A 21,800-nucleotide genomic window follows, 5' to 3' on the forward strand; every position below is an offset into this window, starting at 1 on the left:
CATGATGATGTTTGCTTGTTTTATTTATTAGATTGTAGTTGAAACAGAAACATATGTTATATAATTATTTTATGTTAAAATAATAATTATAATTCGCATCACAACAATTCACACCAAAAGGATGAATAATAACCACAAAACAGCTACTTTATATTACTTCTGACGATAATCATCAAATAGATTTTCATTGAAATTAAATAAACCTGTGGTTGTCAAGACGACAGTAAATTAATATATTTGGTTAAAATATGCAGAAATACTCTGATAGTTGAATATAGAACATTAATCCATACAGACGTGAGGTTAGCTTTAACTTCCACAATCCCAACCAGCTGCTGTTTACCGCAGAACATTAATTACATCCTAACAGGAGACACACACACACACACATAAATACATACACACACATATGTATATATATATATATATATATGTATTTATGTGTGTGTGCATGTGTATGTAAATGTTACGTGCTTACACACACACATGTATGTATGTACGTACATGTGTATGTATGTGTATTTGCGTAAATATGTGTGTATGTATGTATGTATGTTTGTATGTATGTATGTGCGTACATATGTATGTATGTATGTATGTGCGTACATATGTATGTATGTATGTATGTATGTGCGTACATATGTATGTATGTTGGCATAGGTATGTGTGTATACATATGCACATACCTATGCAAACATACATACATGCATACGTACATATTTACGCAAATACACATGTACGTACATACATACATACACATGTACATAAATACATAAACATATCATCATAAGGATTTTTTTTCCAGTGTCAGATTCGTCGAACACAATGTTGTTCACATTTTTAAACTATCAACTTCTCTAAATTGAGAACCTTCAATCAGTTATAGTTATTCATCATAAATTCATATTTACATTCATGAAACAGTCCCTCACACATCACTCCATGCTGTGTTTGTACACTTGTATGAAGTTGATCTGGACTACTTAGATATAGAATGTAATTAATGAGCGTTAGAGGTGCTGGTTGGTGCGTTTCTGAACGTCACATGAAGCCAGGCTAGCTGTTTCCCTCTGATTCCAGTCTTTGTGCTAAGCTAGGCTAACCACATCATGACTCTAGCTTCATATTTAACAGACAGGTATGTGAGTGGTGTTACTGGTGTCACCTAACTCTCAAATAACAAAATAAGCATATTTCCAAAAAAAAATTTAGTTTTTCTTTTAAAACAAATTTTGTTTGAAATCAGTTAATTTCATCTTTGTAGACGTTGGAGTGTGAAAAAAAACAAAAAGACTTCTTCACTTAAACCACATCTCACACACTCTGTACACACACTCTGTACACACACTCTGTACACACACTCTGTACTTAACTTACTTACAACCAGAGACATCACTCTGGCTAATGTTCAGAAACACCTCGACCATCTGACAGAACATTTATCCTTTGCTGGCTCTACTGTATCGGGTAGCTGTTTATATGTGTGTGTGTGTGTGTGTGTGTGTGTGAGAGAATTTTAATCAGAGGAGATGATTAATTTGGAAACTCGTGACAAGAACAGAGAAGACGAGAAGAGCTGAACCCCTGCTTTTGACAGCGTCATCTGGAAGACATAAGAGTTTATCTTTATTTTTTATGAAAACACTTTTATTTTCACGTGAACCGTCGTCAGGTCCACTTCCTCAATATAAACAATATAAAACGGTGTTTTTCTCTCACCTGTCGGCGCTTGTTTCTCCAGAACCTGGTGGAGTTTGAGAGTTGTGGATTTTTCTGTGAAACAGGGAACAGCTAACGTCAGTTGGTATAATTCAATATTTAAATATATGCAGAAAATACACTTAAAACTGTCAACCAGGGTTGGACCCAAAGGCGTTCAAGAGAAACCAGACGGGTTAGCTAAACTGTTCCTAATCTAACTGGCAAAGGAAGGTCTGGTGTTTCCTTTGCTAAAGGAGCTCATAAAGGAAGCATAGAAGCACCTTTCCTCAACATTTACAGCTCTTATTGGGGTGGATACTTCAACACTTCAGAGTCATTTCACACAGTTAGAAACCTTCACGAGCAAAAAGAGACTTTTGGACAGCAGCCCAGGTGTTTCTACTGCAAAGCTAATGAGGGAGTGAGAAGATAACACCTTGAATTCACAGCTGAAGCTCTGGACCAATAACCCCAAAGCACTCAAAGATCACCACTCCACAAAGACGTAGCGCCCTCACCTTCCACGGAGAGCTGCACGGTGCTGACGGCGAGGCCGCGCTCATCCAGGACTTTGTAGGTTCCTTCGTCCGAGCTCTTCAGCTTCCTCATCGTCAGCCGCTCGCTGGCCGGATGTTTCTGCAGACGCTCGCCGTCTTCGTCCTCCCTCATCCACAGGACCGACCACTCCGAGCTGTCCCTGTGGAGCGAAGGTCAGAAAAGAACGACATCATGAGTTTAGACGGGACCGGAGCATCATAGAAGCCTGACTGGCGCAGCTTTCTGTTTGATGTGTAAACACGAGCGTTTTGATATGATGTCAAATATAAACCAAACAAATGTCCCAGCGAACGGGACACAACGAGCTCAGATGACGTAAACGTCGCCAATTACAAAATGAGATCTTTGGAAAGTTCTCCTTCATCATTTCAACTTTTTCCAGAACCCACATGATCCGGTCTCTATTCAGCACTTCTGCTCTGTTTTGTAAGCATCAAACTTCATCGGGTGACTCATAACTTCACCGGCAGCCTGTAATCCGTGTCGGTTTGATGCAAACAGTCATTTCGTAGGAGTTGTTTGTTTTGAGGGGGAAAAGAACAATCAGAGTGGAAGACTTGAGGGCGGCAAAGAGACGAGACGTGAAGAGACGAGACATGAAGAGAAGAGACAAAAAGAGACGAGACGTGAAGAGACGAGACGTGAAGAGAAGAGACAAAAAGAGACGAGACGTGAAGAGACGAGACGTGAAGAGAAGAGACAAAAAGAGACGAGACGTGAAGAGACGAGACGAGGAGCAGAGAGTAGACGAGAGTATTCGTGATCAGAGGTTCGGCTCACCTGTCCTGGAAGACGACTCTCACAGAGTGACGGGTGTAGAGATCCAGGACCAAGTCCTCACCTGGACCCCGAGACTGGAAGGACTTGTGGTCTGAGAGGGAAAAACAAAACCAAAAGATCAAAGACGTCAGCATCCTTAAAGTAGAACTGGACGATCATTAAATATGATAGTTTATCGTCTGTCAGGAGAATCGTACATATCAAGATATCAAGATCAAAGTACATAATTCAGGTTTATTATGGAGTTAAATGAGGACAAAGGGAAATGAGATGAGATAGAAACAGAAGTCGAGATAAGTTATGAGAATGAACGACGTGAGAAGAAAGATGATAAAACCAAAGAATGAGAAAAAGAATAACAGGAACAGGAAACATGAGAACAATAGAATAGGAACCAAAGAGAAGGATAGAAATGAAGTAGATAAACAGAGATAGAGACACCGACCGAACACGGACAGCTTGACGCTCTGAATGAAGACCTTGGTCTTTGTGGCCCTCTCTCCGTCCACCACCATGAAGCTCTCGTATCTCCCCGTGTCTCCGATCTGGACGTCGTTGATGATCAGAGAGCAGTTACCGGACCCCAGCTTCTCCTCTGGAACCTCCACCCGGCCCTGGAACTCCTCCGCCTCCCACTTGTCCACCCCGTCCATCTCGAACACGGTGTCGGCCGGCGTCGCCCACTGGACGTGGCAGGCGGCCGACGGGGCCAACTCGCCGAGGCGCTGCTTCCAGCTGCAGGGAAGGACCGCCCGGTTCCCCACCTTGGAGGTGACGGAGAGCAAGCGGGAGAACGGGGAAGAGGAGTCTGGAGGAGGAGAGACGGAGGAAACACCTTCTCAACCGCAAATCGTCAAATGCGGCAGCTTGTTCAGAGAGACGCTGTGATTCATGAGTTCATCACAGAATGATATACTCACCAACTAAACCGCCAACCAGGAAACAGTGTAGAAATACGAAAACCCTGAAAAACAAGATCACACAAACAGAACGAGTGAATATGTTTCTTAAGGAAACGACAGAAGATGAAATAAATCACCTCTTCAGTGAACTTTAGATTACATCCAGAAGAGTTTTATTGTCTGAAAGACAAAAAGAAAGCATCCAGAATTCTGTCTGAATGGTTCAGAAAAAAAACATTTTTTTGATTCTTTATTCAGTGTTAAGTGGGCGGAGTCACAGTAGAGTCCTCACTCAGATATCAGAGTGTTTTCATTTCATAACTATTAAATATGTTTTCAATATATAAACCTGTTGACATAATACGTCTGGATAGGACTGAACATGTTTGTTAAAAACAGAATACAATGCAAAAATATGAAACCATGAGACAGGGAGGAATGAGAAATCCTGTTTCAGATGCTTATTCTTCATATAAATTAATATAATATATATATATATATATATATATATATATATATATATTTTAATTTATTAATTTATATTCATACAGTCGAAAGAAAGAAACTACTTAGTTGATTTATTATTATTTGTTGTTATTATTCTGTTATTTGAAACCATGAAACAGTGAAGATTGAGAATTATTTTATTTATGTATTTATTTATTTATTTTATTGTATTATTTTTTTTATTTTATTTTTTTTATTCTATATTTTTTTAATTTACATTGATATAGTTGAAGTACATACACTGTTTACTGAATGTATTATCATGTTTTCTTATGACTCTGATATGAAACTTGGCCCCATCATCAGTTTCACTCTTAAGTTTCCTTTTCTTCCAAACGAAACATGCCTCGCGCACCTCTCTGCATCGCGCGCTGACCTGCTGAAGAGAACCTGGTTAACATGACGCTGAATAAACCGCTGACGTGTTTATTCTGTCACTTTGTTCATATTCAGATTTAATGAAACAACACATCAGTATTGGTGAACATATGAGGAATAATTCATAAACACAAAAAACATCAAACACTGATGTAAAGGAAGCTTTTAGTTTAAATAAAGCTTTTATTTTAAATAATTAATTTAAATAAAATAGAAATAAAGTGTTTCTTACCAGTGTCGCTTCGTGACGCCTTTCATGATGCCTGCTGTTTGGAAATTTAGCTCAGTCCTCTTCTTCTCTCCTCCACGCTGTCTGCAGTGTGTTTACACGCAGAGCTGAGCGCACCGCTTATCAGCTGAGCGGCACTTCCGGTATCCGATGTAAGAAAATAAAAGCACCTTGTTTTTAGTTAGAAACGGACGGATAAACTATAAAAACATGAACGAGCTTTCTCATCCGTTCAGTCACAGATAAATACAGCAGGCTTTAATTGCCAACAGGCAGGCTAATTAATTAAATTCACTCTTTTACGTTATTGTTCTCACGAGATTAAATGAGAATCTCGACACGAGCTGTTGTGCTTTTATTTTGAAGCCTTTCCTGGTTATACAACGTAAGCACAAATCAATTGACGGATTTCTGCAGAAACGAAACGTACCGGTTGCCGATTATCCACTGGCTGAGTGAGAAGTGTGCGTTGAGTGGAAAGTCTTCATCCTTCCGTTTTCTGCACACGTTAGGATGTTGGTGGTCTCAACCCTCAACAAGTCCTGCTGCTCAATAAAGTCCCCGCTCTCTTCCTCCCTCTGAACTCACTGTTCTCTCACTAATGAACCCATCAGTGCTCCTGCACCGAGCCTGCAGGGTCTGTTCACTGACTGATGGCAGGTGTCCCACGGATCCTCGCTTTCATGTGTAAGTTATTGATTGTTTCATGTTTGAAGGCTGGGGGACGTTTGAGACATTTGGAAGCTTATTGCTGTTGTTGTTTTTTCATATTATTTCTGGGTTTTTTATGTTGTGCATGCTCAGCTGATGAATCAGGTGCTTGTGGTGAAGTCACACCTTATCAACATTTCAAAAGTAAACTGAAAGAAAAGCATCTGGCTTTTGGTTTCTGTCCTCTGGGTTCATGCAGACTGTGGTTTAGGGACAGATGGTCTCGTAGTGTTCACCCCCCAGGGTTCACTGGGTTTTAAATGCAGCTTCAGGGCGTCAAACCTCAACATTTATTTATTGGTACCAACTAAAATACACAATACCAAAAAATCCTGAAAATGTCTGGTCAGGTCTGTAATGTTGTTTAGTTTCTTTTTTATTAAAATGCACAGATTTGAATAAGAAAAGCTGAATTTAAAGTTACTACAAAGAACTTTTATCACGTGTTGGTTCTGTTGGTTCTGTTGGACCCCGTGGACTAAAGCTGTAGTGTCTCTGAGCACCAGAGTCCCTTTAGAAAACCTCTCATTCTACTGCAGCAGGGTCTGACAGTCTGCCCCGCTCAGTCCTGGTTCTGGTTCTCCCGTTGCCTCCCTTCCCTCCAGCGGGTCCAGCAATACGTCCTGGGTCTCCAGCAGCGTGGTGTCGGTGTTGACTCCCAGAGAGGAGAAGCTCTGCTCCTGGAGGAGGAGGAGGAGGAGGAGGAGGAGGAGGAGGAGGAGGAGGAGGAGGAGGAGACGATGCTGCTGCTGCCAGGAGCTGAGCTCTCCTCCTCCCTCCGGAGCTCTGACTGCAGTTCCAAGGCTGCAGGTGAAGCCGGATCTGGGTCTGTCCACAGTGGACCAGGTCTCTGCTGGAGTCTGAGCTGAAGGAGTTTCTGGTGATGCTGCATGATTTCATCTGGTTTCACCAGAATCCGAGCCGGTGGCTCCGATGACGAGCATCAAGAACAACTCTATAGAAACAGACCATCTTCTCTCTGATGGTCTCTGTACTGATGGAGGTCTGATAGAGGACCCCATCTTAAATATTGTATATATTGTTCACTGTAAATATAAATGTCTGACGTCTCCCCTCACCTGTCCGCCCTCCTCAGGTGTCGCAGGATGTCACCTGTCCTCAGCCTCGCCTGTCCTCCGCTCGGCCCCGGTGGTCCCGGCGGGGGGGAACGTCTCGCTCACCTGCAACCTGACGTGCAGCTCGGAGGTCACCTGGTACCTTCTGCGCTCGGATCAGCTGCTGCCCCTGCTGACGGTTGCACGGACTAAGCTGAAGAAAGTCGTGATCAACTTTCACACGGCGGACGGATATCGTTTCAACAGCAGGGGCGACCCGGAGGGAGGCCCGGTTCACCTGGAGATCCAGCAGGTAGAGGAGAAGGACGCCGGGCTGTACTTCTGCACCGGCCACAGTGAAGGAGCTGTTTGTGTTAACAGAGGAATTCATCTGGTTGTTGATGGTAAGAAGGACTTTTATTTAAATACTGTTTACGTGTGGTTTTAATTGTCAAGTGTATTCAGACTGAGGTGAAGATATAAAAAGTTTTAGTCCACAACCTTACAATTCCTCCTCAGGGGAGCATGAATGTGTGAACCATATGTCATAACAATGCACCCGATAGTTGTCGACATATCTTATCATTAGTCAAACAATGTGAACCTTGTGGTGGCGTTGAGAGGAAAAGTTCGAGGATCACCGATCCAGTAGGATTCATCCTCTGGGGATCACGAACGAGCGTATCAGAGAACTGCGGTGGCCTTCAGGTAGCGTAAAAAACCTGAAAGGCTCTTTCTAAAACCTCTGTTTGGTTTGTCCGTTCTGTTCTACTGTAGAAACATGGCAGTGCATCATGGCGGACTCCGCCTCCTGCTCCATATGTAGATATGAAGGGCTCATTCTGAGCTAACGAAGACGCAACAATTCTTAGTTTCAGGTGATTATACGCAAATGAAAACATACTTATTAGCAACATATTCCATTTCTACTGATACAGCACACTGGCCCTTTAAATGAAGCCACAGTTATGATATCAGTTAGAATCAAACATAGCTGGTCTGAAAAAACAGGGAACATGATCTTGAACCTATTGAATGATTTTCCTCCTAAATTTCCCTTTTAAATGTTAGAAAGTCTCCATTGTATGCGTGATATATTGAATATAATGTGTAGCAGCCAGAGTCAACCCTTCACTGAAACTAACAAATCATGTTTCTGCACCAAAACATCGAGAATTGAAAGTGAAATGAAACGGGGACATTGTCCAGATGTCTGGTCCTTCTACACATTTCCCCAGAATTCAGTTGGTATCTTTGTAAAGACCTCCACTATAGTTTGAAATACTTAAACATATAACATTTGTAAAGATGGACGCAGTTAAAGTGAACCATCACACCCTTTTGTGTTAAAAACAACACAAAGGAACTCTTTAGCTCTTTAATTCACAGAAATACTGATGATGGCCTCCTGCGGCTCTCAGCTGAATTGAAGGTTATGGTCACATTTCTGTGGAAAGCAGAAGTTTCAGTGGTGAAGAAGTTTCTTCTAATCTGATGACAACCACGGCCAGTGGTGGAGGGTGAGCAGGAAACGTGGTGTTTTTTGCTTAGTCTGCAGCGGTTAGCTCGGTGTTGACGTTGCCTTTTATAAAGCACCTTTCTCCTGCCTTCACTGGGTGTCTAGAGTAGTTTCTATTGATCACATTAATAACCAAAAAAAAAGTTGAGTCCCAAAATTATATTTACAAAATATGAGGCGAGATCCTGCTGGTTTGAGCCATCTCAACTGCTGCTTTTTTTTGTATTTCTACATGTTTCCGCTGCATGAAAACAGCCTTTAGCTTCATGCAAAAATCATACATTTCTTGCCGAAAACACGGCCGAGCTGTCTGCCCGCGAAGCAGGCGCTGAGTCCTGTTAGCTGTTTGCCACCGTTTACCCCTCTGCTGTGTCTCCGGCAACAGAGAAAGCAGACTGGCGGTCGGAGAAGCTGCGTTATCACTCGTGGCCCCCCATCAGCCAGGGGCCCGGATAAGAGCAGCGAGCGAGGACTCGGCATGCAGAGTCAACGACGGTATGAAAACGACCGATAACGGATGTTCTGAGAACGGTGCGAGTCACCGCTGTCCTCGAGACGTCCTCCAGCGCGCAGACGTGACAAAAATATTTTGCTGCAGCAGAACGGGAGATTAGCCGTGGACGGACACAGAGACGCACACACTCACTCACTCACGGACGCAGTCAAACAGCAGTCGACACAAACGGTTCAGAGACGTCAACAACGGGAGTTCTAACGGAGCCGATCGACAGACATCGATCGCTCCTCTTTCATCTGCTCCGCTGTGTTTTGTTGTCGTTTCCAGGAGTCGACGGGGAGTCGTCCAGGCAGCCATGTTGGAGTCTGGGGATCTGTGTTCTTCCTGCTCTGCTCGTCCTCTGCCTCGTCTTCATCGTTGGACTCTGCCTGCGCTCAGGTGTGTGTGTGTGTGTGTGTGTGTGTGTGTGTGTGTGTGTGTGTGTGTGTGTGTGTGTGTGTGTGTGTGTGTGTGTGTGTGTGTCCTTTACGTCTATCTTTGTGAGGACATTGACAGAGAGGACATGTTTGGAAAGTGAGGACAGTGTCCCCACCCAGTGGTGGAAAGTACTCACTACATGGACCCAATACCAATTCTGAGGTACTTGTAGTTAACTTGAATATATATATTAAACAATATATATTTACTTATATTGTAGTTTTTACTCTATTACGTTAAGCTACACAGCAGTATATAAAGTAGTTAAACTGAACCAGCTGCAACAATAAAGTGGTACTTTAAGTGAGTACTTTTACTTTTACTACTTTGTACATTTAGATGTGAAGAGATCCTGCAAAAATTATACTGTGACGATTACAACAAAGTGTGTATTTCATAGTTTTAGTGTGTATAGTTTGGAATTGTCATGCATACTTCCACACAATGAAAGTATCTTATGACGTCATGATGTATTAAAAACTAGAATATTACATTAAAAAGTGTCCCCACAGCTGGATCTTTGCACGTTATTTTATTACATTTAAAGTCGGACCGTCAGACAATACAAGGAAGAACAGGAGGAAGTGTGTCCCTTCAAAGTAGGGAGTTGTAGTCACATTGGATGTTTGGACTACAAAAAACGGAAAATGAAGGGTACAGTGTACGACAGAAAGACACACGTCAATTCAAAATTAAACTAAAATAAACTTGCAATGATGCCACGAAAAAACCCATCAGACGAGGTGCCGTCATACTTCATGGCAACATCAGCAAAACTTTTACTCCACATCTGTGCAGCTTCACAGTCGACGATCATCAACTCAGTTAAAGGATTAGTTCAAGTGAAAAACTAATCAAACAAAAACTAATCAAACAAAAACTAATCAAACGAAAACTAATCAAATGAAAACTAATCAAACAAAAACTAATCAAACAAAAACTAATCAAATGAAAACTAATCAAACGTCAATACTTTGTCAAAAGTTTGCTCATCACGCATAACCATTTGTTTCCTCAAAGAAATAAAGATCATATAAATTCCCCACTAGATGGCAGCATGAATTACCGTGTGGACACACAGTGGATCTCTGCAGAGCCTGTTTGAACACTCAAAATAAGGCAGCTTAAGGTACACATAGTCAGTGATGTGAGGTTGAACTTGAGAGGAAGCATTATTTTGGATAAAAAGTAAGAACAGCAGACTGCTTGGTTTTCTCCTAATGCCCAACAAGCAGTTGGGACTTGCTTCACTTTTAAAGACCTCTTCTGTAGCATTTGATTTCATTTTTGTTGATAATCAAGAGGAAAGGTTGAAAATATAACTCCCTGATGATGCTGAAGAGGAGGTTCCATCAGCTTCCTCACGCCTCCTTCAGCAGGAGACCGTACGGGCGGATGGACTCCTGCACGATGGCCCTCGTCTGGACGTCGTTGTGTCCTTTCGGGATGTAGACCAGCCAGACGCCCTCCCTCTGGCAGTCCTTCCTCTTCTCCGGGTTGATGCGGTTCTGGAGGACCACTTTGTACGTCTTCCCGTTGACTTTGGACTTGAACTTCTTGCAGTACGCCTCCGCCGTCGCCACGTCCGGCGTGGAGTACACCCCTCTGCCCCTCGTCTCCCCGGTGACCAGGGAGGCGGCGGCGGCGTCCAGAAACTTTGGCTCGTCGGCGGCGCTCCCGCCGCGGGTCAGGATGATGCCGAGGGAGCCGTCCATGTTCTGCCCGTGGTAGGAGACGGGCCAGGCGTCCTTCCCCGTCCCGAGCCAGGTGTCCCCGTCGTCGTACCGCTTAGTGACCCGCAGGGCGACCCGGTTCCACCCGCAGGGACGGACGTACCGCTCGTTGCCGCGCAGGAACGTTTTGTCCCCGTCCTGGAGGAGGATGAGCAGAGTCAACGGGGTCAGAGGAACATGCTAACATGCTAACAGGCTAATATGCTAATTTTGTGATTTGGAACAAAGTGTCACTCCCTTATTCTCTCCCTCTCCCCACTCATTGACCGTCTCCCTTCCTTCCTCACCCACTCACCTCATCACTTCCTTCCTCACTCACTTCCTCCCTCACCCAATTACTTCCAAAACCCCTCACTCTCTTCCTCGTTCGCTACCTTACTCCTTCACCAACTTCCTTCCTCCCTCCTTTAGCCACTCCCTCCCTCACCCACTCACCTTCTTCCCTCCCTCACTCTCTCCCTTCCTCACTAGCTCCCTCATTCGCTACCTTACTCCTTCACCAACTTCCTTCTTCCCTCCTTCGACCACTCCCTTCTTCCTTTACTTTCTCCATCACCCACTCACCTTCTTTCGCCCTCCCTCACCCCTCACTCCGTCCCTTGTTCACTCCCTGACTCCTTCACCAACCTCCTTCACTCACTAGCTCCGTCTCTCCCTCCCTTACCCACTCCCTCCCATCACTCACTAACTTAGCCTCTCACTTCCTCACTCACTCACTAACTCCCCCCCTTCCTCCCTCCCTCCTTCACTCCCTCCCTCCTTCCTTCACATTCCAGCATCATATTTGACATTCTGCTCCACTAAATTAGAACCACGTGATCACCAGAGCTCCTGAACTCGACCGTGTTGTTGATCTTAATCCATAAATCAACTCCTGACGTCGTTATTGTTCTACGTGTTAGCAGCAGGTGAAGAGAGGAACGTCAGAGGGACGTCAGGTGAGCTGCTCACCTTTACGTTGGTGAAGTCGTAGTCGTACTGCGGATGGAAGAAGTCCTCCGGGTTGATCCGCATCGTGGTCCTGAGGCTCTGCTCGGGCCCGGCGGTGGAGGGGCCTTCGGTCAGCGCCTCCGGAGAGCTGTACATGTCCTGGTCGTCCAAGTCCCGCAGGGACAAAGTCCCCAAACTCGGGTACTCGAGCTCCTGGAACCCCTCCTGCTTGTAGAACTCCTTCAGGGCCACGACGTTGACGAAGTCCTGCGGGGAGAGCTGCGACGCTCCGCCGGTGGGCTCGACGTTACAGCCGGAGAGAGCCGACAGGGCCTCCAGACACAGCCGGGTGTCCGGCATGCTGCCGCCGGGAACACGAGCCTTCACGTTCCCTGAAGAAGAGACGAATGTGAAACAGTTTGAGCTGCTGAAGTCCTCGACGGAGAGAGCTCGACGTGTCTTTCTGTTTTCTGTCTTCTGTCTTCTGCTTCGACTCGAAGCGACTCGCCCTGATTCACTTTATAACTTTCACTTTCACTTACTGACTGACGGCCACAGCTCCGGGGCTGGGCTTCTGAGCGATCATTAAAGGAACGTTTGACTCGACAACAAGCTCAGCATTATGAATATGAATATGAAATAACCTTTGATAGCTGGATTCAGTGAGTCAGTGAATATTTAATCCGGATTAAAACAGGAGATCAGCTGTTTGAATCTCTTCTTCTCTTGTTTTCAGGTAAACCAGCTGTTTGCTGCTGTGATCCAGACAGAGTCACTGAGGTGAGTATGAAGAGCAGCCCTCCTCTTCCTCCTCATCTCTGGTTTTACTTTCTTATATTTTCATGCAACATACTATAATATGAATAATAACAATAGTACTTTTTAAATCATTTCATGCAGGTAAACAGTTAAAATGATGTTTTATTCTCCTTTTTCTTTTCTCCTGTTTCTTCCCTTATCTTCCTTCGTTCTTCTTTTCCTTCTTCCTTCCTTCCTTCCTTGAATATGAAGTTTGCACTCAATAGGAAAACTAAACCCATGTATTTCTCCGCTGTTGGCTTAAAGTCTGTGTGTGTGTGTGTGTGTGTGTGTGTGTGTGTGTGTGTGTGTGTGTGTGTGTGTGTGTGTGTGGGCTGAGTTGTACACTTTGACCTCTGACCTCCATGTCATTGTCAACAAGCTGTAAATAAAACCTGTGAATCTTCTAGTTTAGTTTGAATGATCACGCTGACGTTTCAGCCACATGTTGGTCATAGTGCTGACACGTTTTATTTTTTAAAACCAAAACATTATCTATTGATAACGGTTGATTTCTACCACAAAAACATTTTGACATCTTGCATGTTGCAGGAATAACAGAAATGTAGATTTTCTTATTCATCACAGTTTTATATCCGACTTTAGCTGCTTGACATCTATCATCTTCTATATATTTACACTATATGTATAATTTTGGTATTGTTTTCACGGTGTGTGAGTGTTTATATTTACCATTAAACAGCGTGACGTAGACTCAGAGGTTTGACTTTATCGTTTTTAAACGGCTGCAAACAGTCCAGTGATAATCAACACAACTAGCTTCAGGCCAAAGATGCTGCCGGTGTTTTGGGTTAACTAGTGACCGTGTTAACTGGTGACTCTCTTCAATGGGTTCTAAATACGGACTCATCTGTGTTTATAATCCACCAACCGTCCCCAGTTAACACGGCCACTCTTTAAAGTGAAACCCCTGCTGCTCTGAAACGTGTCGTGATTCTGTAGAACATGAGTTGAAATCTCGACTGTGACGACCGGACATGTTGATGACGTTAACGGTTCTAATTCAACGTTTAAAGCTTGTTGACTCGTCTGGAGCAAAACGACACTTCAGATAATATGCGCTAATATTTTGAAGGCATCGGTTGATCAAAATTAATCAAATTGACGTCACTTGTAATTTATTCTGCTAATCTGATATGTATTATATATATATATATATATATATATATATATATATACACACACACACACACACAAGCTGTAGCTATAATTCAGATTTTTCTCGAGCTACTTGATCCAGAAACTGGAGGTCCTGATTTAAGTTATTGATATTAAATGACTGAATGTTGAGTTGGGAGAGTTTGTGGAGGTTCATTTCGGTTTCCTGTCTCTGCAGGAAGAGTCTTTGCACTATTCCAGTCTGAAGCACGCAGACAAGCCCCGCCCCTCCGGCCGAGGAGGGACAGGATTGGTCGAAGACGACGTGACGTACTCGGCGGTGATGAGCCGCAAGAACCCAAACGCGTCACGTGACCGCAGATAGAGCGGCGCTTTGTTTTATAGTGTTTGACAGCAGAGAGAAAAAACTATGAATGTAATTCATTAGATATTTTATAACGCTATTTTTTCTACAGTTAAGTTTCTGCTCTTTAAACAAGTCAATGATTACTTTTCTATAAAGGCTGAAATCCTTAATATGCTGGAGAAACTGAATCTACGGTATTTTAAGCTATTTTATCTTTTCTTCATATTAAAACTCAATCCACTGTGAAATGACGTCTTATTAAAGCGACTTATCTTTTGCTGCCTGACAATAATTTACATACAAAACCTCCAGAAAAGAATGTTAAAATGTGACGGAAAATAATGCACATAACGATGGAAAGTTTATTTGTACATATGTGAAAAATAAACGTGATGAGAAAACTCTCAAACGTCTTTCAGTATTTATTGAACACTTAGAATAATTCAGCTGAATGGACAGAGCTCTTTCTCCACGGAGGGTTCGGAGGTCTAACCACGAGAAAAGGTTTAAGAGAGTAATATATGCATGTTATCCCCCCCCCCCCCCCCATTCAGGCCTCCAGGCCAAGGTCCCAGCCTTGGTTTGTGCTGCTGCCTCCATGGATGGGATCAGGATAACAGCAAGCCAGACATGAAACACCTTTGATAAGATAACCTTTGTTATTCGGGTTTGGTGAGTTCAGATGGCGCCGTCTGCACATGTTCAGGGATACGAGTTATATTTAAAGAAACGGTACAAATACTTTCTGATATAATAATGCTTTACAATTCACGAGTCACTTGTTGCGAATAAACGTGTCATGAATAAAGATTTAGAACATGAGGTTTCAAAATAATGTGTCGGATGAGGAAATCTGATAAAGAAAGTGATGTCATCCCTACTCGTCATAGTTTGCCTCTTTCTAATATGTCATCAAATTAAAATCATTGTTTAACCTGGTTTTATTCAATGTTCAGATGTATTTTCTTGAAATGTATGCAAATTAGCATATTTTTATTAAGATATGGACTATTTGCATATTCAAACATACATTTTAAGAAAACTTGTAATACATAAAATAATTAGTATTAATGTAAGTAATCAACTGGAGGAGTTTCATGGTGATTTTTTACTAGTTATTTATTTATATTATCGTCATAGTGTCTCGCCTCGATCATAAAATAATCCTCCACAAAGTGTAAATCAGATGTTTTCATCATGGTTTCACATGTGACGTTCCGATCAGCCGACAGGAAGCAGCAGAGCTCGCTTCTGTTTGGCCGGTCTGGTGACCACAGAGGAGTAGATGACGTGGTGTCGGTCCTGGTCCGGCGGAGTCCTGCCGGGTCTCTCCCTCCAGTTCTGTCGGCCCAGAGAGGCGTAATGGATCGTCTCCTCCGGCGGAGTCGGACTCTCGTAAACCTCTCGCTCTGCTAAGACACCGGTGTGTTGGGTGAAAACACACACAGCTGAGGATCAATGAAAGGAGCGGTACTTAAAGGGGTGACGGTGTTACTTACCGGTTGGCGTGTTGGACGTGGTCCACGGCTGCAGCTCGGTGTCTTCATGCCGCTGTGCTGGAGATAAACAGAGGAGAGCTGGAGCTTCTCAAACATAGTTTCTATTTGAGGGAGGGGTCGAGGAAAGTCCTTTAATCAAACTTAAATCAGGAAGATACGACATGTTAACGTCAAAGACATTTCAGAACATAAATAAATAAGACTGTAAAATTAAACAAAATTGGAGTTGAGAAACAGAAAGCAGAAGATAAATGAAAGAAGTATTCAGACTCTTTGTATTTGAGCTCATTTCTCCTGATCATCCCTGAGACGTTCATCTTGATTGGAGTCCACCTGTTCAGGTGATCGGACATGATTTGGAAAAGCACACACCTGTCTATTTAAGGTCTATTTAAGGTCTATTTAAGGTCCCAATGACAAAGCTGTGATGTGGAGGGAAGTGCCTGCAGAGTTCAGAGGCACAGACCCTGGTGCTGGTCTTCACCAACAAAGGTTCATTTTTAAACCAGACTAAATCATGGTTTAACTTTAACTCAAGCTGCACCAAACTTGAAAACTGTAGGACTGGACTTGTCAGGGTCAAGAACTGTTTAGGGTCGAGGACTGTATTGGTCATGGTTGAGGTCTGGTCAGATTCGAGGTCTGGACTGGTCAGGGACTGGACTGGTCAGGGACTAGGGAAAGCTGAACTTGTAGATCCAGTGATGATGAATTAAAACACATAAATAATGTCTCTCTGTCTATCAGATACCTGCACTTCTGTATTTCTTGTTCCTCCTGCACTTCAAGCTGGTCAGTAAAACACAGACGGCGGCCAGAAGGAAGATCATTAACGCCAAGCCGACCACAGCAACCACCAGCAAGGCTGAGAGACCACAGACAAGGAAACGTTCATGAAACGAGACCACAGACAAGGAAACGTTCATTAAACGAGACCACAGACACAACATCTGTAGTAAACGTTCATTAAACGAGACCACAGACAAGGAAACGTTCATTAAACGAGCCCACAGACACAACATCTGTAGTAAACATTCATTAAACGAGCCCACAGACACAACATCTGTAGTAAACGTTCATTAAACGAGACCACAGACACAACATCTGTAGTAAACGTTCATTAAACGAGACCACAGACACAACATCTGTAGTAAACATTCATTAAACGAGACCACAGACACAACATCTGTAGTAAACGTTCATTAAACGAGCCCACAGACACAACATCTGTAGTAAACGTTCATTAAACGAGACCACAGACACAACATCTGTAGTAAACGTTCATTAAACGAGCCCACAGACACAACATCTGTAGTAAACGTTCATTAAACGAGCCCACAGACACAACATCTGTAGTAAACGTTCATTAAACGAGCCCACAGACACAACATCTGTAGTAAACGTTCATTAAACGAGCCCACAGACACAACATCTGTAGTAAACGTTCATTAAACGAGACCACAGACACAACATCTGTAGTAAACGTTCATTGAGAGCTGGAGGTGTTCGGAGGTGCTGACTCACCGTTCTCTGGTCTCTTCTTCTCCGTCTTCTTTACGTCAACCTCATCTGATGAACAGAAACACACAAATCCAGACTGACGTCATTCACTATTAATAGTTTATTTCCTAAATGTTTCACTAAGTTTTCATGGAAAACATTGTAAGTTATAGATACACACATGATAAGTAGAAATAGCATTAATCCAGATAAAATGAATAAAAGCAGACGTAAAGACAAACGGGACAGCTCATGTCATAGAATAAAGTGAACTGGTTTGGAGAACAAGTCCAGTTTTCCCGCTCCATATTAAATATACATATTGTATATTTGTGTTACATTTGGCCAATAATACCTAATTGTAATTCATGTGATGTACATGCATGGGAAGATTTACTACATATATATATATATATATATATATATATATATATATAAATAAATACTTATAGAAGATCTCAAGTGTCCTTTTTAGGAGCTTCCTACCTGTTACCATGACGGCAGCTGTTCCAGATGTGCTGGTGGTTTGCTGGATGCTGGTGGGCTCTGGCTGCCCTGAATAATCCAAAAACATCTTTTTGTTTTAATATGTGTCATCACTTGGTGGAGCCAAACTGCAGTAAGAAATATGACCATAAATACTCGTCAAACAGGAGCTCTCTCTAATGAACGCCTGGAGTCCTCTGCAGCTGAGCTACATCCAGTGTTTACAGTATGATTAAGAAGTATGATCTGAAGACGCCACCTGTCAGGATGGTGAGTCTTCCCTGCAGCTCTCCGTTGCACAGATACTCTCCGGCGTCCTCTGGCTGCAGGTCCTGGATCTGCAGGGCGTCGTTCCCGAGGCTGAGCCGGCTCCTCTCTGGTTTCACCGTACCGTTTCTGAACCGCGTGAGGACGGCCTCCCACCGCCCTCCTTCCCTCCGGTGGGACCACTTCTTCTTGGGTTTGGAGGAGGAGCCGCAGGGGAGCAGCAGCGTCCGGCCTGCAGACACCATGAAGTCATGGCCTGATGGGGGGCAGAGACGCAGAGGAATCATGGGTAATTGTCTTTGACGTGGATTTTCTAAAACCTGTGAATGAGTCAGCCTTTTAGCAATTCTGCCGTATTGGTGGATCAAGTGCGACCCGAATATGGACAACCGAATTTGGAGCGACAACCTTTAAGCAGCTTCAATTAGCCGCACGGGGGGCCAGATGTGTGCAGCGTCAGCATCTGGAACAAGAAACACTGCGGTGGCATCAAAGAGTTCAGCCTCTGCTGGTCGTGGTGACTAATTCCTCAAAACTCAAAACACCTTTCACTTCCCTTTTACTGTTATAATTACCCTCTAGCAGCATAAATATGTGTTTAGTCAGTATTTCACGATTGAAAGGGCCACTGACAAAAACTAAAATCTTTAATTATGAGTAAAGTGACGTTTGTGTCAAATTCAGAGCGTGGGAACTTGTTCCGTCCTCGTCCTCCTCTACGCAGAAACACAAAAGAAATGTATGAGTGTAACAAACATTTCACAATGTCGTTCACACGTCATCAGACTGATTTACTTCCCTCCAGACGGCCGGTGGGTTTCTTCTGTCTGTGTGAAACTCATTCACCACACTGAATATTTTCACACCTTTATTTGAATCAATGTGAACTTTGACATTCAGTCATCAAACCGTGTTGCACTTGTGTTCGCACTGAACGGCTCGACAAACTCTCTCTTTGAGGCTGAATATCGATGTTTGAAAAGCCGATAAGTAATTTTACTTTAACACATATTAAAACCAAAACAAGAAAAGGTTTTTCTTGTTCTTTTTCTTGTCGGTTATATTTACGCATTTTCTTTTAGATTTGTATTAATCTTCATTAAGTGGTTCCCAACCTCACGATTTTTTGTACGTCAATCCCTCTGAAGCTGATGGGATGATCTGAGCTCAACCAGTCCAACTGTTTAAAGTTACTGAAAGAAACTTTTTAGTGTTGGTTCTGTCGCCCTCTGTGGACTAAAGCTGTAGTGTCTCTGAGCACCAGAGTCCCTTTAGAAAACCTCTCATTCTACTGCAGCAGGGTCTGACAGGCTGACCCTCTCAGTCCTGGTTCTGGTTCTCCCGTGTCTCCCTTCCCTCCAGCGGGTCCAGCAATACGTCCTGGGTCTCCAGCAGAGAGGAGAAGCTCTGCTCCTGGAAGAGGAGGAGGAGGAGGATGCCGGGAGCTGAGCTCTCCTCCTCCCTCCGGAGCTCCGACTGCAGGTCCAAGGCTGCAGGTGAAGCCGGATCTGGGTCTGTCCACGGTGGACCGGTCTCTGCTGGAGTCTGAGCTGAAGGAGGTTCTGGTGAACCTGCATGAGTTCATCTGGTTTCATCAGAATCCGACCCGGTGGCTCCGATGACATCATTAAGAATAACTCTATAGAAACAGACCATCTTCTCTCTGATGGTCTCTGTACTGATGGAGGTCTGTTAGAGGATCAGGACTACACTGTTTCATAACCAGTTCAAAGTTTAAAGACACAGTCCTAAATAAGTCCCCCCTTGGTTCCCATAATGCACCAGTCCTAGCTCCGCCTCCAGCATACCTGTGAGCACCTGCAGCTCGGCCACCAGCTGCTGGTTGCAGCGAAACGTCCCGCCGTCTGAGTCGTCGAGCCGCTGGAGGCAGAGGCTGCCGTCGGACAGCAGGCGGTACCGTTGGCTGTCCTCGTTGGTCTCGTAGCTGCCCTGCCGGGTCACCAGGACCTTCTGGTCCCGTTGAGTCCAGATCACTACGGAGCTGTCGGAGCCGCCACACGGCAGGCAGATGTGGTGGTCCTCCGGGACTGAAAACCGGATCACTGCTGGAGGACAGAAACTCCATGAGACCTGAACTCGTCTCTGTTACGTTCAAGACATCTTCGTGTTATAATGACACGTTCAAACACATGACTTCAGGTCCTCTCTTGTCTCCCAGCTGCTGCTTTAGATGCATCACTCACATCCTGCTGATGTTTTTAGCCTTGTTTCCTGTTTTATCTCATGGAAACATGCTCCACTCATGTCACCCAGTCGGCCTCAAATAACAACCCAGGAAAAGAACATGTCAGACATAATATAATGTGCACAGATGTTTTTTAATGGAAGAATTAAACATTGTAATTACAATAAAACTGTATGGGCAGAAAGATGTGAGGGCTTATTGTCATAATAATCCATTTTAAATGCAGTCACAGATGTCTTTTTTAGTTTAAAGAATGTAAAATGTAGAAATTTAGGGTTGAAAAATTATCTTTTTTTGGTTGATTGAGGTTTCTCTTCACTGTGGTTTATTGTAAATAAAGGTCCACTGTAAGGCAATAAAGTTTATACAATTTTTTCCCCAAATTTATATCAAATTGTATAAAATTCCCCTTTTTTTACACGTTACAAAAGCTATTCTTCCTTCCGTTAAGTCAGATTAATTTTTGGTCTTTTATTGCAACAAACTCATTTTAAGTTAAACAAAAATATATAAATTATAAAGTATTTAAACTGTAATATTTGAGAATATTTTGAGATGAGGCACTCAATGAAACAATAATATAAAATACGTCTTTAAAGATTTGGGATTGTGTAACATGAATCTAAAGTGAATACAAACGTTCATATTAATATTAATATATATGTATATTAATATCACTCGTACCTGTAGAGTTTCCTCTGCAGCAGGTCAGAACCGTGTGCAGGAACCAAAACCGGCAGAAGATGATGAAGCTGAACATCTTCAGATGGAAAGCATCAAACTGCTGCTGATCAAAGTTTGAAGCTTCAGTGTGTGAGAGACTCTCTTCCTCTTGTTCCTCCTCTTCCTCTTCCTCGTCACAGCGACAGATCTGAACGTCATCGTTCTGGAAAAATGGAGGTTTTTATTCACAGCGTGTCGCTGCTGCCTCCAATAATGACTTCAGTAGAAGCAATATGTCACCTACGACTAAATTCTGGAAAAATCTAAATAATTTAGAATTTAAATTTCCAAAAATCTCAAATGGACAATGATTCTTAATATTTTGTAACATTTTAGGGATAAAATAATTACTGGAGACGGCAATCAGCAGATTAGTCAGTATTAACATAATAAAATATATTCTATAATGTATAAAATACTCTTTATTCTGGCTTAAATAGCATCTGAGCCAACGTAAAGAATGATAAAAGTCACCTTTATGATTCTTGTTCATCAGAGAATAAAGTGGGCTGAGTTCTTTTGCATCTCTTTGTAGTTGTTTTGTGTCTCCTTGTGGTCATTTTGTTTGTTTTTGAAGTAATTTTGTCTATTTGTTGTCATTTTTTGGTCATTGTCTGTCTCTTTGTATATGTTTTGGGCTTTTTGTTGTAAATTTTGTTGTCTGTGGTTGTTTTGCATGTATTTGTATTAAATTTCTGTCTCTTTGTGGTCATTTTGTGTCTCTTTGTGGTCATTTTAAGTTTCTTTGTAGCTATGTGTCTTTGACCCTTTTAATAGTCATTGTAAGCCTCTTTGCAGTTGTTTTGATCTTTGTAGTTTTTGTGTGTCTCTTTGTAGTTGTTTTGTTTCTCTTTGTAGTTACTTCAAGTCACTTTGTAGTTGTTTTTGTCTCTTTGTA

At 42.9% G+C, this 21,800-nt stretch overlaps 4 protein-coding genes across 6 annotated transcripts; 1 reads left to right on the top strand and 3 right to left on the bottom strand.

Moving 5' to 3' along the window:
- Positions 1 to 2: 2 nt before the first annotated feature.
- On the bottom strand, positions 3 to 5,183 carry igldcp (Ig-like domain-containing protein). Its single transcript, XM_068736890.1, has 7 exons — positions 5,059 to 5,183; positions 3,960 to 4,003; positions 3,485 to 3,847; positions 3,040 to 3,130; positions 2,220 to 2,398; positions 1,720 to 1,773; positions 3 to 1,603 (listed from the first exon to the last, which is right to left on the bottom strand). The coding sequence occupies exons 1-7, from the start codon at positions 5,082 to 5,084 to the stop codon at positions 1,521 to 1,523; spliced, it is 840 nt and encodes a 279-aa protein (XP_068592991.1). The 5' UTR covers positions 5,085 to 5,183; the 3' UTR covers positions 3 to 1,520.
- Positions 5,184 to 5,506: 323 nt separating this feature from the next.
- On the top strand, positions 5,507 to 14,630 carry LOC137892008 (uncharacterized). The gene is made up of 5 exons (XM_068736891.1): positions 5,507 to 5,742; positions 6,863 to 7,225; positions 9,125 to 9,235; positions 12,674 to 12,717; positions 14,093 to 14,630. The coding sequence occupies exons 1-5, from the start codon at positions 5,709 to 5,711 to the stop codon at positions 14,237 to 14,239; spliced, it is 699 nt and encodes a 232-aa protein (XP_068592992.1). The 5' UTR covers positions 5,507 to 5,708; the 3' UTR covers positions 14,240 to 14,630.
- On the bottom strand, positions 9,792 to 12,470 carry LOC137892006 (uncharacterized). Its single transcript, XM_068736888.1, has 2 exons — positions 11,959 to 12,470; positions 9,792 to 11,145 (listed from the first exon to the last, which is right to left on the bottom strand). The coding sequence occupies exons 1-2, from the start codon at positions 12,295 to 12,297 to the stop codon at positions 10,636 to 10,638; spliced, it is 849 nt and encodes a 282-aa protein (XP_068592989.1). The 5' UTR covers positions 12,298 to 12,470; the 3' UTR covers positions 9,792 to 10,635.
- A 145-nt stretch (positions 14,631 to 14,775) lies between the features above and the next one.
- On the bottom strand, positions 14,776 to 20,970 carry LOC137891994 (uncharacterized). Of its 3 annotated transcripts, none has more exons than XM_068736870.1 (8): positions 20,864 to 20,970; positions 19,782 to 20,036; positions 17,966 to 18,229; positions 17,707 to 17,775; positions 17,245 to 17,289; positions 16,472 to 16,585; positions 15,721 to 15,777; positions 14,776 to 15,633 (listed from the first exon to the last, which is right to left on the bottom strand). In XM_068736870.1, the coding sequence occupies exons 1-8, from the start codon at positions 20,937 to 20,939 to the stop codon at positions 15,443 to 15,445; spliced, it is 1,071 nt and encodes a 356-aa protein (XP_068592971.1). In that variant the 5' UTR covers positions 20,940 to 20,970; the 3' UTR covers positions 14,776 to 15,442. The 3 variants fall into 3 exon arrangements, with proteins under 3 accessions (XP_068592971.1, XP_068592970.1, XP_068592969.1); XM_068736869.1 differs by having other exon boundaries at positions 14,776 to 15,630; positions 19,782 to 20,039; XM_068736868.1 differs by having other exon boundaries at positions 19,782 to 20,039.
- Positions 20,971 to 21,800: the final 830 nt, after the last annotated feature.

The sequence above is a fragment of the Cebidichthys violaceus genome, unplaced genomic scaffold (assembly GCF_023349555.1).
Source record: "Cebidichthys violaceus isolate CVI_PGR_0920_01 unplaced genomic scaffold, fCebVio1.0.p SCAF_73, whole genome shotgun sequence".
Classification (NCBI taxonomy): Eukaryota; Metazoa; Chordata; class Actinopteri; order Perciformes; family Stichaeidae; genus Cebidichthys; species Cebidichthys violaceus.